Genomic DNA, 16,663 nt, shown 5'->3' with positions numbered 1-16,663 from the left:
CGCCCTGGAGACCACTAGGTAGGGACACAGGATACAGAGGTGGTCTCCAGGGCGGATCAGGGAGCTAATGTGGCCATGGCCGGGTATCCAGTCCAGGAGGTCATGGTGGGTCTGGGAGCTAAGGGGGCCATGGCCGGGTAAACAGTCCAGGTGGCCATGGCGGATCTGGGGGCTCAGGAAGCCATGGCCGAGTAAACAGTCCAGGTGGCCATGGCGGATTTGGGGGCACAGGAAGCCATGGCCGAGTAAACAGTCCAGGTGGCCATGGCAGATCTGGGGGCTTAGGAAGCCATGGCCGAGTAAACAGTCCAGGTGGCCATGGCTGATCAGGGGAGTAGCCCCCCCAAAAAAAAAATTCTTGGGGAAACCATAGTCCACCCAGGAGAGCACGGAAGGGCGTGCTGAAGAAAGCGCCGGCTCTGGAGGGTGTGCAGGAGAGAGCTCCGGCTCTGGAGGGCGTGCTGGATCTTGAGGAGTGTGCTCTGGACGGCGCTCTTGAGGAGCGGGCTCTGGAGGACTGGACGACCCCAGGGGAGATTCAGGAGGGCTGGGCGTCTCCAGCGGAGACACTGAAGGAGCAAGCTCTGGGCGAGCGGTCACTGGAGGGCGCTCTGGCGGCGCGGTCACAGGAGGGTGCTCTGGCGGTGCGGTCACTGGAGGGCTGGGCGGAACCTGCGAAGACTCTGGGGGACTGGGCGGAACCTGCGAAGACTCTGGGAGACTGGGCGGAACCTGCGAAGACTCTGGGAGACTGGGCGGAACCAGCAGATACTCAGGGAGGCTGGGCGGAACCAGCGGAGATTCTGACTTGACGGTAGCCATCTTGGATGCAGATTCAGGCTTGGGGGCCATCTTGGCCGGGGACTCAGGCTTGGCGGCCATCTTGGCCAGGGACTCAGGAACAACGGCCATCCTGCCTGAGTCCCCGGCCAAGATGGCTGCCAAGCCTGAGTCCCCGATCAAGATGGCGGTCTCTCCCGAGCCCCCGGACAAGATGGCCGCCGCACCAGAGTCTCCACTGTATTGTATGCTCGGCCATGGCCTCCCGAGCTTCCTGACCCGCCATGGCCTCCTGAACTGTCTGCTCAGCCATGGCCTCTCGACCTTCCTGACCCACCATGGCCTGTGATGGCAATGTGAGGATTGTGTCTTGTTTTGTCTTGTTTTCCTAGTGTTTTTCCCCTGTGTTCCTAGTGTATTTTGTTTATTCCGTTTGCTCCCCCTTTTGGTTCATGTTCATTTGGTTCAGTCTTGCCCATATTTGTACTACTCCTTGTTATCTCGTTTGTAGTCACTCCCCTGTTTCTGTGTATTTATAGTCCTTGGTCTTTCACTCCCATTGTCTGTGGTTAATGTTTCGACGTGTTTATCTGCTCTTTGGTTTTGTTTTGTTGTGAAGTTGTGAAGTCTCTACTTGTTTGTTTTGTTTAGTTATATTTAATAAATTCGTGTGTTGTTTTGCTACCCCTGGTCTCCTCGTGTGTTCCCCTGGCTCCTCGTCTCCAGCACATGTGACAGGTTGAAAGTCTCTCCACGTCCCGATAGCAATCTTTTTTTTTTGCTTGCCTCTGCGCACCCTGTTTGCTCAGACAGCATACGTCATCAGTGTAGCATTGTCAGAATCATGTCTGTGTTTTGTCCTGTTCTGTTATGTTTCCCAAGTGTTTTTTCCCCTATGTTTCAAGTTTTAATGGTTTAGTCTGTTCTCCCCCTTTTGGTTTATGTTTAGTTAGTTCAGTCATGCCCATATTTGTATTTCCCCCTCGATATCTTGTTATCTTGTTTATGACCACGCCTTGTTTTCAGTGTATTTAGAGTCTTTTTTTGCACTCCCCATTTGTCCGTCAATGAATATGTTGCTTCCGTTTGTATTGTTCCATCTGATCATTGCTTGCTCCCAGTTTTTGTTTGTTTGTATTAGTTTCAGTGTTTTGTTTTAATAAACTTTATTCGTTCATCTTCTCCATTTCTCCTCATCCATCTCCACTCCTCTACCAGCCTGATCGTGACAGATTGATGGACCTACACAAAGGATGAATCGGGCTGAGGCTTCCTTGAGGGGACTGCGGCAAGGGGGTTTAAAGTTGGAACGGTATGTGGAGGAATTTATCGAGCTCTCCCACCAGGTAGGCTGGTATAAAGCTGCCATCTGCGCTGTGTTTGTTTTGGGGCTGGAGGATGAGACGATTAGCTGTGATCTCCCTGTTTGTAATTTTTCCTTGATCGAGCGATTCAATCTCATTCTCTATTTAAATGGATCTGATTTTGAAATAGAAGAAATTCCTAGTCCGAGTAAGTCTCATCTTCCAGCCCCCTACCAGGCACAGTGCAACTCGCCAGCCTGCCCTAAGCCGAGAACCTCCACATACCGTGTCAACGGCTCGAGCCGCCAGCCCAGTCCCAAATCTCCAGTCATCCTCCAAAGCTCCGCTGCTGTCCTCTGCCCGATGCGGCCAGCCTCCTCCCCGCGTTCTAATCTACCGGCCTCCGCCCAGCGCTCAAGCCCGCCAGCTTCCTCTCCGCGCTCAAGCCCGCCGGCTTCCTCTCCGCGCTCAAGCCCGCCGGCTTCCTCTCCACGCTCAAGCCCGTCAGCCGCCAGGCCAGCGTCAGCTCACAAAATGGCTGCCACGCCCAGCTCACAAGATGGCTGCCACGCCAGCTCACAAGATTGCTGCCACGCCTGCTCACAAGATTGCTGCTATGCCAGAATCTGCAAGCAAGATGGCTGCCCCGCTGGAGTCTGCACGCAAAATGGCTGCCACGCAGGAGTCTACACACAAAATGGCTGCCACACAGGAGTCTGCACGCGAGATGGCCGCCGTTCCTGAGTTTCCGGCAAGATGGCCGCCGTTCCTGAGTTCCCAGCCAAGATGGCCACCAAGCCTGATTTCCCGGTCAAGATGGCCGCCGTTCCTGAGTTCCCGGCCAAGATGGCCGCCGTTCCTGAGTTCCCGGCCATGATGGCCACCAAGCCAGAGCGCCCTCCAGTAACTGCTCGCCCAGAGCCTGCTCTTCCAGAGTCTCCGCTGGAGATGCCCAGCCCTCCAGAGTCTCCGCTGGGGTCGCCCAGTTCTCCAGAGCCTGCTCCTCAAGAGCACCATCCAGAGCCCGCTCCTCAAGAGCGCTGTCCAAAGCTCTCTCTTGCGCACCCTCCAGAGCTCTACGTTAGAGACCTGCAATCCCGCGGGAGTACCGCGGGACCCGCGGGACCCAACGCAACAGAGTGCGGCGCGGGACAAAACTTGATGGGCAAGTGCGGGTGCGGGCGGGTAGAGCTCGTGTGTGTGCGGGACGCGGTAAAATAAAATGATTCGCGGGACTCCCGCAAAATAGAAATATCTAAACATAAAATATCTAAAAACAAAAAATTGTTATTCATCTATTGCACAAAAGCAGCAAGAAAAACATAAATATGACCAGTAAGCGCAAGAATAGGCAGTTTCGGTTTAAAACTTGTTTGAAGTGTGAGCAATGTTGCCATCTGCTGATTTCTGCAGCGCATCACCAATCAGTGGTGTTTAAGTTAAAATCCACTCACTGCTCAAAAGTATTGAACAGTGCTGAATATTGGGTGCTTACAAATTACAACACTCAAAGTGTAGACATGTATGAAAGATTAATTGTGCATAATATCCATTGTTATAAGAGCTTTATGAGATTGCGTATGTACTGAGATGTCAGCTTTAAAGGAGCCTTGTTTGTTTGCATTCTGCCGTAGATGCACGCATAGCTCATGTTTGCTTTTTTGTTAAGAATAACAGTGGTTTGTGAATGTTGATGCTTAGTCTAAATAACACATATTTTATCCAGAGCATTTATGCTGGGGTCTAGTGGAACTTACAAGATGTTACAGAACTGTTTCATGTAAATTCAATCAAAGTACAGAAAAAATCAATATAAATTAATTTTATGCGGGCTTTTGCGGGCGGGATCGGGACAAATCATGAATGTCGCGGGCGGGAGCGGGACGAGATAACGCATATTTCTGCGGGAGCGGGCGGGCGCGGGACACAATCTTGCGGGAGCGGGCGGGAGCGGGACTGAAAAATCCGTCCCGCGCAGGTCTCTACTCTACGTGCCCTTCCGTGCTCTCCGGGGTGGACTATACACTAGGTTCCCCCAATAATTTTTTTGGGGGGGGCTACTCCCCTGATCAGCCATGGCCACCGGGACTGTATACTCGGCCATGGCTTCCTGAGCCCCCAGATCCACCAATGGCCTCCTGGAATGATTATCCGGCCATGGCTTCCTGAGCCCCTAGATCCGCCATGGCCTCCTGGACTAATTATCCGGCCATGGCTTCCTGAGCCCCCAGATCCACCATGGCCTCCTGGACTGATTATCCAGCCATGGCCCCCTGAAACCCCAGATCCGCCATGGCCTCCTCGACTGTTTATCCGAACATGGTCCCCTGAGCTTCCTGACCCGCCATGGTCACCTGAGCTCCCAGATCCGCCCTGGAGACCACCCCTGCATCCTGTGTCCCCTGTGACCCTACCTAGCGGTCTCCAGGGCGCCCACCCTCCCTCCCCTATGGATGTTATTAGGCGCGTGACGTGCCTTTGTGGGAAGGTAATGTCAGGATCATGTCTGTGTTTTGTCCTGTTCTGTTCTGTTTCCCAAGTGTTTTTTCCCCTATGTTTCTAGTTTTAATAGTTTAGTCTGTTCTCCCCCTTTTGGTTTATGTTTAGTTAGTTCAGTCATGCCCATATTTGTATTTCCCCCGTTATCTTGTTAATGACCACGCCTTGTTTTCAGTGTATTTCTGTTATTGCACTCCCCGTTTGTCCGTCAATGAATATGTTACTTCCGTTTGTATTGTTCCATCTGATCATTGCTTGCTCCCGGTTTTTGTTTGTTTGTATTAGTTTCAGTGTTTTGTTTTAATAAACTTAATTAGTTCATCTACTCCCGTTCTCCTCATCCATCTCCACTCCTCTACCAGCCTGATCACCTTACAAATGCACACACATACAGTTGTTAATGTTGTTAGCGACAAAAACAGACGAATGCCTTGAAATTTATCATCGATTGATGTTTTGGGTGTGGTAACCATAGTATAAGTATAGTACAGTATAAGGGTGTGCATTATTTTCCAAGAATATAGCGGCTTGTCATTAAAGCTGTAGTCTACGATGTTGAAAATCAGTCGAGAAAGCCTGAATTTTTAAACTCATCCCGCCCCTCCACACGCACACCCCTCCCCTCTGTGCTACCTGATCCCTCCCACCGGGAAACGACCTGAACAACGTCACTCAGTCAAGCAGGAGTAAACATGGAACAGAGATGTACCATGTGCGATGTCGGATTGCTTAGTCGCTTCAATCTAATGATCTCGCTAATGACACATCATATGTAAAGTTAACTTTCGACACTTGAACGTAGTTGCTTCATCAACAATGCAATGTCACCATTGTCCTAACAAAATAGCTCAGAGGCACACGTTTAAGTTCACGCACACGCAAGATTAGCAACACATGCAATGTTCTATCGGCTCGAACAGAAAACCACTAACATTAGGCATACTGAAATAGTCAAGCACTTCAAGAAATATAATTACTTTGACCCGTGATAGGCGATGCTGAACGGCTAACATTCCAATGCGTCTGCATGATCATGTTGTCAGACTGATAAAAAGCTATTTATGTAATACACCACACCATAAAAGTATAAATAAATGCTTAAGTTACCTGCTAAACAAAAAGTCAGCCATGTCAGCGTCGGTTTTAAGTCCAAGGTTTCTCTGAAGCTTCCACCAACGGGCAATGGTGGACCCTATATTGATTCGGCTTTGAGTCCGGCGTTTTTCACATTTTTATTTTTTTTTTTTTTAAATCTCTGCTCTTTCCTCAATTGACTTTCTCTTTCTACCAACCTTGACTGTTAGGGCGAGAAGGGGCCGCTTGCTGCTGTCTGTTTGTTGGTTTTTCTCCATTGCTGAGTTGATGCTGCCTAAATTCGCGCGAAATTTTATGTCGCAGGAGGGGGCGGGGTGGAGACGCGAGTGGAGCAGGGGATTGGATGAGAGCAGTTAACCAATGTAAGCTGTCCGGCCGGACAGCTTACATTGGTCAATTTCTCTGCGGGTGTACACCCAATAGAGTGAATGGATTTTTTTCATTCTTTTTTCTCTTTATATTATTAGGATTGTACTGTAGATCCAAAACCAGCATCGAAACGAGGTTATTAATAATGAACAACCTTTGAAATTGTAGACCATAGCTTTAATCATTCCTTACTTATAGTAGAGGTGATCATTAAATTGTAATCAATAAATCACATACAAAAGTTTGTATAACTTATCTAATCTACCCACTAAACGAATGTCACGTTTATTTTTCAGTGGCTGAGGGTTTCAATGATATGCCAAAGCTGAACGTGGTTGTGTGTGGAAGTGACAAAAAATTTAAATCCTTCATATCGAACCTCATCCTGAACCAGAAAGACAGAAGATCGGAGTTTAGAGAGTGTGAGAAGCTGGAGGGGAAAGTTCATGGACGTCTGATCACTCTGGTGGTGCTTCCAGCTCTTACTCAGCTCTCAGAGAAGGAAGTGATGCGTCAGACTCTGCGCTGTGTGTCTCTCTGTGATCCTGGAGTTCATGTGTTCCTCTTCATTATTTCTGATGGTCCACTTTCTGATGAAGACAAAAAAGAAACAGAGAATATTCAGAAAATATTCAGCTTAAAGATCAACAACCACATCATGGTCCTCATAATCCAGAAGTCAGAGCATGAGACAGAGGAACTGAATGAAGAAATGAAGTCTGTCATTGAGTGTTTTGGGGGGAGACATCATTTTCTTGGTCCAAACCAACAAGTGTCAATATTGGTGACTAAACTGGAAGAGATGATGGAAGAAAATAGTAGAAGTCATTTCGCCACAGAATTATTTTTGGATGTACAAATAGAGAAATTTGAAGAAATGAGCAAGAAAGTAATCTCATTAGAGAAACAAATTCAGCAACAAGGTAATGATCAGAAAATGTGTATGTCTCAAACTCACTTTAAATGATAAAACACGTGAACCGGGGAGTAGTTATGGGGACCTTCATTACTGGAAGAGGGAGAGAGTGAACACATCTTTTTAGTTGGTCATCCAGCCTGGTCTAAGCTGGTTGTAGCTGGTCAGCAGGTTGGTTTTAGACAGATTTTGGACAGTTTCTTAGCAGGTCTGGCTTTTTTTTCCTTTCAGCAGTCATTTTGAGTTAGATGCCAAATGTTAACAAGGTAACATGAATAGCATGACACTAGCAAAATTTCCCCATGATACATGTTATATGTACAAAGTAATTTGCCCACTGGCAGTTGCTGGTTGGACTTTTAACTAAGTATACAAAAAACTACACTAAACTAAACTATAGATCTCTTGTAAGATTTGTTTTGTTTGGATTTCTAGTGACCTTCATGATTATGTAGCTACTGTATATAAATGTCAACAAAAATTACTTGTTAGTAACATGAAAATTTACTTTTTTGGGAGGGTTTGGCCTCGTCATGCTTCCTGGGAGTAGGGGTAGGAAATTGACAGCCTCATGTGACAGGAAGGAAGTCAATGCCATTTTTTTCAATCCTTTATTTGGTTGTTTGCTTGCATACCATTGAGACATAAAACATGGAAAACATCTAGAAAAATACCTCCAAAAGGAAAATGACAACTATAAACTGGCAACTATTTGCCAGTGGGCTTAAATGGGTTAATAAATTTCAGTTTGTTATTAGTAATAATTCAGACAAATTGTTCCTAAATGTATAAAGGAAATTACTTTACATGACACATTTTCCAGCAGCGTGGCTCATACTGTTTTCTTTTTTAGATTCAACAGAGGCTTCAGATGAAGTGAGGATTGTTCTGCTTGGAAAAACTGGAGTTGGAAAGAGTGCTACTGGAAACACCATCTTAGGAAGAGAAGCATTTAATGAAGACGTGTCACAAGAGTCAATTACTAGAGAGTGTCAAAGAAAGACGGCTGAATTCGATGGTAGAACCATTACTGTGATCGATACCCCAGGACTGTTTGATACTAAACTCAATCAAGAAGAGATCCAGAGAGAAATCACCAACTGCATCTACATGATCCTGCCAGGACCACATGTGTTTCTGTTACTGATACCAGTGAGTCGTTTCACTCAGGAGGAGGAAAACACAGTGAAGATCATTCAAGAGACTTTTGGTGAAAACTCATTAATGTACACCATGGTGCTCTTCACCAGAGGAGATGATCTGAAGAAGAAGAAGAAGACCATTGAAGAATATCTGGGTAAACCAGGATCTGCTTTGATGAAGCTCATTGAACAGTGTGGAAACAGATACCATGTGTTCAATAATAATGAGACTGAAGACTGTACGCAGGTGTCTGAACTACTGCAGAAAATCAATGACATGGTGACAGCAAATGGAGGGAGTTACTACACATGTAAGATGTTCAGACAGATGGAAAGAGAAAAACAAAAAACACAAATGAAGATGCTAATGGACAAAAAGGAGGAACTGGAGAGAGAGCGAGGAAAACTCCTGACCAAACACGAAGAAGAAAAAGAGAGAATGAAGATGAAGATGGAGGAAGAAAGACAGAATTATGATGCAGAGAAGAAGAGAAGAGAAGAATTTGAGAAAAAAAGGGAAAAAGAACAAAATATGTGGGAAGAAGAGAGAGATGAAATTAAAAGAGAGAAGGAGAAAATAAAATCAGATAAAGAATGTCTTCAAAACAAACTTGAATCAGAAATAGAAAAGATGAAGATGATGATTGAGGAAGAAAGACAGAATCATGATGCAGAGAAGAAGAGAAGAGAAGAGGAATTCAGAAAGAATGAAGAACACAAAATGGACATGAAAAGTGAACAAGAGAAATGGGAGAAAAAGATAGAAGTGGAAAAACAGAAAACAGAAGAAGAATTTGAGAAAAGGAGGGAGAAAGAACAACAAATGTGGGATAAATCTTTTCAGAGACTTGAAGAAGAGAGAGATGAAATCAAAAGGGAGAAAAGAGATATTCAGGTAAAACATAAAACAGACATAGAAGAGATTAAAATGAAGATGGAGGAAGAAATAAATTATCATGGAGCAGAAAAAAAGAGAATAGAAGAAGAATTTGAGAAAAAACTTAAAGAACAGAGAGATGAACTAAAAAAAGAAAAAGATCTTCAGACCAAACATGCAGAAGAAATAGAGAAGATGAAAACAAAGATGGAAGATGAAAGACAGAATTATATCAGAGAAAAGAAGAGAAATCAAGAGAAAATCAATGAAAATTCGAAAAAGATAAAAGAACAAGAGGAACAAAAGCTGAAACATCAGGAGGACATGCTAAAACAGATGCAAGATAATGAAAGAAGGGTGCAGGAAGAAAAACAAATCTGGAACAAACAACATGAGATGCTCGCAAAAGAAATGGAGAATGAGAAATCTCTGAAAGAACAACAGTGTAAGATTTATGAAGACAAAATTAAGTTAATAGAACAACAGAAGCATGATGAACTAATGAGAGTAAAATCAGCAGACTATGAAGAAGACAGAAGAAAAGACATGGAGAACATGAAAATGTGCTGCTTCCAACCAGCCACTTCTCCACAGGTGAGTGATCAATGTGAATGATGACAAGGCTTAGGGACATTGCACATTGTCTGTCTTGTATACCTCTTCACATCATCTGTGAATGATGACAAGGCTTAGGGACATTGCACATTGTCTGTCTTGTATACCTCTTCACATCATCTGTGAATGATGACAAGGCTTAGGGACATTGCACATTGTCTGTCTTGTATACCTCTTCACATCATCTGTGAATGATGACAAGGCTTAGGGACATTGCACATTGTCTGTCTTGTATACCTCTATATTGTTCTTTTTATAATATGTATCGTCTTGTCACTGTCATTCTGTAGCACTGTGGAGCTCTGTCACAAAAACAAATTCCTAGTATGTGCAAACATACCTGGCAATAAAGCTCATTCTGATTCTGATTCTGATTCTGACATTTATATGATTTAGAGATTCTATAACCATTAAGCCACCATAAGTAGTAATTCATGTAGTGGTCTAGAGATGCTGTCATTCACAAATAATCCTGTATATGGACAATACAGCAGATACACAACACTTCACTTTTAAAAATAAATAGCCACAAAAACATTACTTTTTTATCTCGTTCAAAGGAAAGGCCCATAAATAACGTAATGTATGTTCTAAAAAAGACTTCATGCAAAATTATTTCTTGTTTGTATGATTACCATATATATATATATATATATATATATTTATATCAAACTAGACTTTATATGTTAATGTCTCTATGTATTTACAGAAAGATGACACTGGTGAAAACCAAACGGTTGGACCAAAAATCAATGAACAGCTCAAAGAACTCTATGATAGACTAGATCTGACAAAAAGACAACAAGATAAATTGAAAACAGCTGACATTCTGGAAATAGCCAGGTCATCATTTCAGCCTCAGGAACCACAGGAAGAGAATGAACTTGTAAACTCATTCCTACAAAAGCTGATAAACATGGACTACAACGCAAGATGCACTGTCCTAAAACACACAAAGAAAGAAGCTAAAGAAAACAGTGCAAAACACAGCCCTGATATTCACCCAATGGATGTTCAGATGGCCGTGTTTCATTGTGCTGATGGTTTCCTGAAGCAGCTGATGGTGACTAAACTCTCACAGTGTCAGTATGCACTGCCTCTGCTTGTTCCTGATCCATTCACACAACAGATTGAGTTTCCTCTCTGGACATTTAGACAAATCAATAAGAGCTGGAAGAAGAACAACACCAACAATGAGATCATCAGTCAAACCCAGCCGGTCTACAAGGCTGAGACTCCAATGGTGGCTTTCTTCAGGTTTGGCTCTGTGTCTTCATCTAAGTCTCAGCTGATGAACAGCCTCATCAATGAGAAACACAACACATTCTTCCACAGACACTGCCCAGGCAGCAGCAGAACCAGATTACTGATGGATGGAGTGGTGGAGATCGCCTGGTACTGTCCTTCTGGGAAAAAGACAGACGCATTTGATGACTGTGTTGCTTTCTGTAATCTTCATGGTGATGCAGGAGAATATGAGAAACAATATGAGATTTTGACCAGTATGGTTTCAGTAAACGTCCTCTTTTTACCAGATTTTGGACAGAAGAACCACTACAAGGGTTTGGTGAGATCACTCTTCAGATCTCCTCAGCCTCTCATTTGTCTGCTCACTGACAATGACTGTGATAAAACTGAACTAGGGAATGGAAAATTCATTTTTGGCATTCTGAACAAAAACCAATCTCATGTATCTGAGCAAATAAGAGAGACTGTCAGAGACAGTTTAACCAAGCAAAAAAAGAGCTTCAAACTTGAAGATGTGGTCAAACACACAGGAATCAGAGTAGATGAGGATGATCTGGAGTGCCAGAGTGGAAAACAAGCAGGACATCAGATCATTGGTTTACTGAGAGAAAAAGATCCATCAACAGTGAAAGAAACAATCCTGCCCTGTCAAGGGAAACTGTGGCATGACTGGTGTAAAATAAACAAAGACCTGCATCATCTAGAAGGAGAAAATCTAGAAGACGATAAAAGTACCAAACTGAAGAACATGAAAGAAATAAGAGAAAAGCAAATGTCTCAGGGATTGAGTGAGTTTATGGAAGCATTTATTAAAACAATGAAATTAAAGAAAGACAAAGAAAAAATCTATTTCCTCAGATGGATGATGAACCTGTTGGATGACTTCACTTCAGATAAGCTCCGTGGACTTCATAAGGAGTATCACAAGAAATGGCATGAAGTCTCAGAATTGAAAAAGATGCCTGACAAACTAGATCAGCTGCACACTGAACTGAAAAACATATCAGAGCAAATTAATAGGACATTTTTTGGCTTGGAGCACATCCTGAGAGAGTTTGGTCAGATCTATGAATCATGGTCATCTGTGAAGAAGAACAAGGAATACAGTCTGCAGTTTGACTTCTGTTCTCTCCCAATTCTTGCAGCAGAAATTATGATCTCTGGATTTCCAATGGAGCTGATGGATGGAGATGCTGCTCATGTGCCTCTCATCTGGGTTAGTAATGTTCTAGAAGAACTTGTTAAGAAACTGGGAGAACAGACCAGAATCTTTGTTCTATCAGTTTTAGGGATTCAGAGCTCTGGCAAATCCACCATGCTGAATGCCATGTTTGGACTCCAGTTTGCTGTCAGTGCTGGCAGGTGCACCAGAGGAGCTTTCATGCAGCTGGTCAAAGTGTCAGAAGAGATGAAAACAGAGCTGAAGTTTGCCTACATTCTGGTTGTTGATACTGAAGGACTTCGTGCACCAGAACTGGCTGGGAGTTCAACAACACATCGTGACAATGAAATGGCCACATTTGTTGTTGGTCTTGGAAATATGACCCTGATCAATATATTTGGAGAAAACCCATCTGAGATGCAGAACATTCTTCAGATTGTGGTTCAGGCCTTCATGAGGATGAATAAAGTCAGACTGAATCCCAGCTGCATGTTTGTGCATCAGAATGTCTCAGATCTCACAGCTGGAGAAAAAAACATGGAGGGAAGGAGACGACTGCAGGAGAAACTGGATGAAATGACTAAACTTGCTGCTAAAGAAGAAGTCTGTGATGCAGAATGTTTCAGTGATGTGATTGCATTTGATGTTCAGAAAGATGTGAAGTATTTTGCTCAGCTCTGGGAGGGCAGCCCACCCATGGCACCACCAAACCCAAACTACTGCGAGAACATTCTAGAACTGAAGCAAACTATTCTAACACATGCTTCAAAATCAGATGGGATAATGCTGGTAGATCTAAAAGACCGTATTAAAGATCTCTGGGAGGCTTTGCTTAATGAACAATTTGTGTTCAGCTTCAAAAATTCTCTGGAAATTGCAACATACAAGAAACTAGAGACTGAATACAGCAAGTGGACCTGGAGCCTTCGGAGTGCCATGCTGGAAATTGAATACAAACTACACAACAAAATCGAAAATGAAGCAATTCATAATGTTGAGGAAACTGATCTTCAAGAACAACTAAATGCAAAAAGTGAAGAAGTGAAAAAGACGATGTCTAAATTCTTTGAGAAAGACAGAGATGCAGGTACACTGAATCAGTGGAAAGCTTCATTTGAGAGAAAAATCAAGGAGGTTCAAGAAAACATTGTGCGGGAAACTAAGAGAAAATTAAGTGGAGTTCTTCAGCAGCGTGACCTGAAGAAAAAGATGGATGCTAAAAGGACAGATCACGAAAACAATCTCTTTGAAAAGAGCAAAGAACTTGCTTTAAAATTTAAAGACCAAGCCAATGATGAAAATGTCATGAAAACACAGTTTGATTCCTTTTGGAAAGAACAGACAGCTGCGATCATCAAAGACACTCCTTTAGACCAAGATATTGACATATTAAAAGATGTGCAGAAGCTTCTCAGTGAGACTCATGCAAGTCTCTCTTCAGGCCATCTGAAAGGGAGCATTCAGTACAAAGATATGTTCTCTGTGTCAAGTTTTTCAAAATATGTACAGTTGAAGAAATCCAGTGGAATTATGGGACAGATAATAAATGTGTGCAAAGTAGTTAAAGAGAATACTAATTTTGCTTTATCTGAAGAGGATAAAGGTCAGATAAGAGCCTTGATCACAGACATCAATGAGCAGACAGATAAAATGATACATGCATTTAATATCGCAAAGATGGGGTACAACATCAGCTGCATTCAACAACTCATAGATTACATAAAAGGAAGATTAACAGAGCATGTAGAAGGGGAAAAAGTGAACTATTTGTTCAAGAGTGAATTCTTCATGGATCTGGTACTTTACATATGCCATAAAGCAAAGAAGAAATTCAATGATCAATACAAAATGTTCAGGGAAACCAATGATCCTGTTCTCTATTTTAACAAGAAGAGTGAAGAGTACTACAGAATTTTTCAGAAATACTGTCAAGGAGCATCAACAACTGCTATTTTTGGGGAATTTGTCTGTAATAAACTTAAAGAGCCCTTTCAGCAGAATGTCTACAAAAAAACTGCCAGAGATTTAGCAGATGAAATGAAGACAAACCATGAATCACTAAATGGGAACCGATCAGACCTGGAGAAACACATCCTGAAAACACTAGCCAAAAATAAGGATTTCCAATCATACATGACCTACATTAAAAATCCCAAAGAACTCTTCAAGAAATTCATTGAAGGTGAAGTCAGTCAGTACATCAATGAAAGATTTGAAGATAGAGTTCGAGCCAAAATGGAAGACAATATTAAACTGCTGCAGAAACAGATCACAAGTGCAGCACAAGAATCCAGCAAACAGACTAATGCTGATTCATGGTTGCATCATTTCACTCAGCAGCTCTCTGCTGTTCTGGTATTCTCTGTAAATGACCTCACTGGAGTGAATCATGATGATGTTGAAGTCAGCTTCCTAGAAGATGTGATAAAAGAAGAACTTCTAACTGTAATATCTGACATAAGCAGCAAATTCAGCACAGAAACTTTTCCAGAAAAGCTGGAACACAAAGACAGACCAGATGAGATTCTGATTGATCACTTCTGTCAGTGCTGTTGGGTTCAGTGTCCTTTCTGTGCAGCCGTCTGCACCAACACAATAGAAAACCATCCTGGAGATCACAGTGTGCCTTTCCATCGTAATGCTGCAATAAATGGGCTTAGTTATAGAGGAACAACAAACCTATCTATCAGCATCTGCACATCAGCAGTAGCCAGTGATCGATCTTTTTATCCAAATAGCTCAGATGATTTAATCCCCTGGAAGGAATACAGAAAAGGAGGTCCTGAATTTGCTTCTTGGAAAATCACCCCAGATCTCTCTGAGCTGCCGTACTGGAATTGGTTTGTGTGCAGATTCCAAAAAGATTTGGAAAATCACTATGAAAAAACCTATAAGGATGGTGAGATTCCAGATGAATGGAGAAAATACTCTCAAGAGGAAGCTATTGAGAGTCTAGATAAATACATTTAAGAAACAGTTAAGACTCTGATACAATGACAGTTGTCAAATATCTGTTCCACATGTCACTAACAATGCCATATACCAGTTTTCTTTTTAAGCATAAAACCACTTAGCAAAAAACACAGAATAGATACAGATAATTAAGGATAAGTTGCATTGCATTTACCAAAACACACACACACACACACACACACACACACAGAATGGGAAGTTACTTTGTCTCCCATTCATATATTGCAAGATATAAGAAGAATGTGAGCTGCTTTACAAAAGTAAATTATTCAGTGACATGCAGCTATGAGAAATGCAATTTACTATTATAAACATGACCAAAACCATTCATAGTTGAATATTGCACGTAGGGAGGATTACAGTCAACCCTAAGCCTAGAGGAATATATTTAAACTAAATAAACTGAACTCTGACAAAAAAAAGACTTATATCTGCATCTGTAGCGGCGTCCAATCGCCACATACAGGCAAGATAGTGGGATCCTCCGTGACTCGTTTGCTGTCCGTATTAAAGAGTATCTTTGCTAAGTTTTGCTTGCATTGATTTATTTTAAATGAAACACACGAAGACAAACAGATACAAAAAAATACCAAAAACAATAAGCAATACGGTCAACAGAAAGTTGACCCCACTACTCGCCAATCATACAAACAAATGAACCGCCACATAAGATAAAGAAAACGGAAGTGATCACCAGTGAACCCTCGTGACAGTGATTAACCAATAAGAAAAATAACAACAAGTTTAATGCTCCTACATTCCGGCCCCATTATAATTACATATAAAGAAAAAGTAATAATCATCAACCATAAATCAACAACCATAAACATACAAAACATACAAATTCATATTATAAATACATGTCCATCAATTAATCAGTCCATAATAAATCTCCATATTTCTTCTTAGAAAAGTCTCAAAAAAGGGTCAAAAAGAGTCAGACCAAAAAATTCAAAAGAATCTGTATACAAGTCAGTCATTATGTCCTCATCAGTACGTCAGTAAGTCATTGAGCGCTCAAAAAAAAAAAAAAAAAAAAAAAAGAAATCAATTATAAATCTTCTTCAGCTTCAAGTAGTAAGCAAATCTTGGTGACCGGTCTGTCCAAGCAATTATACCTTGTCTTAATCCTTACTTGGCGGATCAAACCTCTTTTGTCTGGTATAGTTTGAATGATTTTACCCATTAACCATGAGTTCCGAGGGGCAGTGTCATTGACAACAAGTACAACATCTCCAACTTGAAAGTTCCTTTTCTTCACAAGCCATTTCTGTCGTTCCTGTAGCTGAGGTAGATATTCCTTTACCCACCTCCTCCAAAACAGGTCGGCCATGTACTGTACTTGTCGCCATCTACGTTGTGCATAAAGATCTTCATTCTGAAACAAACTTGGAGGTAAAGAAGGTTGAGTCTTTAACAGCAACAGATGATTGGGTGTTATAGCTTCTAAATCGTTGGGATCCATTTATGATCTAGTGAGAGGACGGCCATTAATAATGGACTCCACTTCACATAAAAGTGTATGGAGACCCTCTTCAGTTAAACTCTGCCCTCTCAGGACTGAATTCATAATCCTCTTCACTGATCGAATCATCCGCTCCCATACACCTCCGTGATGAGATCCTGTAGGAGGGTTAAAAATCCATCTAATACCCTTTTGGATTAGAACATCACTGATCCTAT

The 16,663-nt window shown here is 42.4% G+C and overlaps 2 protein-coding genes across 2 annotated transcripts; both read left to right on the top strand.

Annotated features, from left to right (window-relative positions):
* Positions 1–934: 934 nt before the first annotated feature.
* Positions 935–9,817, top strand: LOC141290659 (uncharacterized). The gene is made up of 3 exons (XM_073822763.1): positions 935–1,025; positions 6,344–6,970; positions 7,817–9,817. Exons 1-3 carry the CDS (start codon positions 935–937, stop codon positions 9,595–9,597), a joined length of 2,499 nt encoding a protein of 832 aa, XP_073678864.1. The 3' UTR covers positions 9,598–9,817.
* Positions 9,818–10,294: 477 nt separating this feature from the next.
* Positions 10,295–15,420, top strand: LOC141290658 (interferon-induced very large GTPase 1-like). Its single transcript, XM_073822762.1, has one exon. It carries the CDS (start codon positions 10,295–10,297, stop codon positions 14,975–14,977), a length of 4,683 nt encoding a protein of 1,560 aa, XP_073678863.1. The 3' UTR covers positions 14,978–15,420.
* The last annotated feature ends 1,243 nt before the right edge of the window (positions 15,421–16,663 follow it).

The sequence above is a fragment of the Garra rufa genome, chromosome 18, assembly GCF_049309525.1.
Source record: "Garra rufa chromosome 18, GarRuf1.0, whole genome shotgun sequence".
In the NCBI taxonomy this organism is placed as follows: domain Eukaryota; kingdom Metazoa; phylum Chordata; class Actinopteri; order Cypriniformes; family Cyprinidae; genus Garra; species Garra rufa.
Note: the sequence above shows the minus strand (reverse complement) of the source record. Positions and strands in the feature narration are given on the sequence as shown.

Excerpts from the sequence above, each read along its gene's own strand:
- LOC141290659 (XM_073822763.1), top strand. The coding sequence starts at position 935 with ATGGCTGCCAAGCCTGAGTCCCCGATCAAGATGGCGGTCTCTCCCGAG. Across the intron at positions 1,026-6,343 it reads ACCAGAGTCTCCACTGTATT|TGGCTGAGGGTTTCAATGAT; the intron begins GTATGCTCGGCC and ends TTTATTTTTCAG. Across the intron at positions 6,971-7,816 it reads GAAACAAATTCAGCAACAAG|ATTCAACAGAGGCTTCAGAT; the intron begins GTAATGATCAGA and ends TTTCTTTTTTAG.
- LOC141290658 (XM_073822762.1), top strand. The coding sequence starts at position 10,295 with ATGTATTTACAGAAAGATGACACTGGTGAAAACCAAACGGTTGGACCA.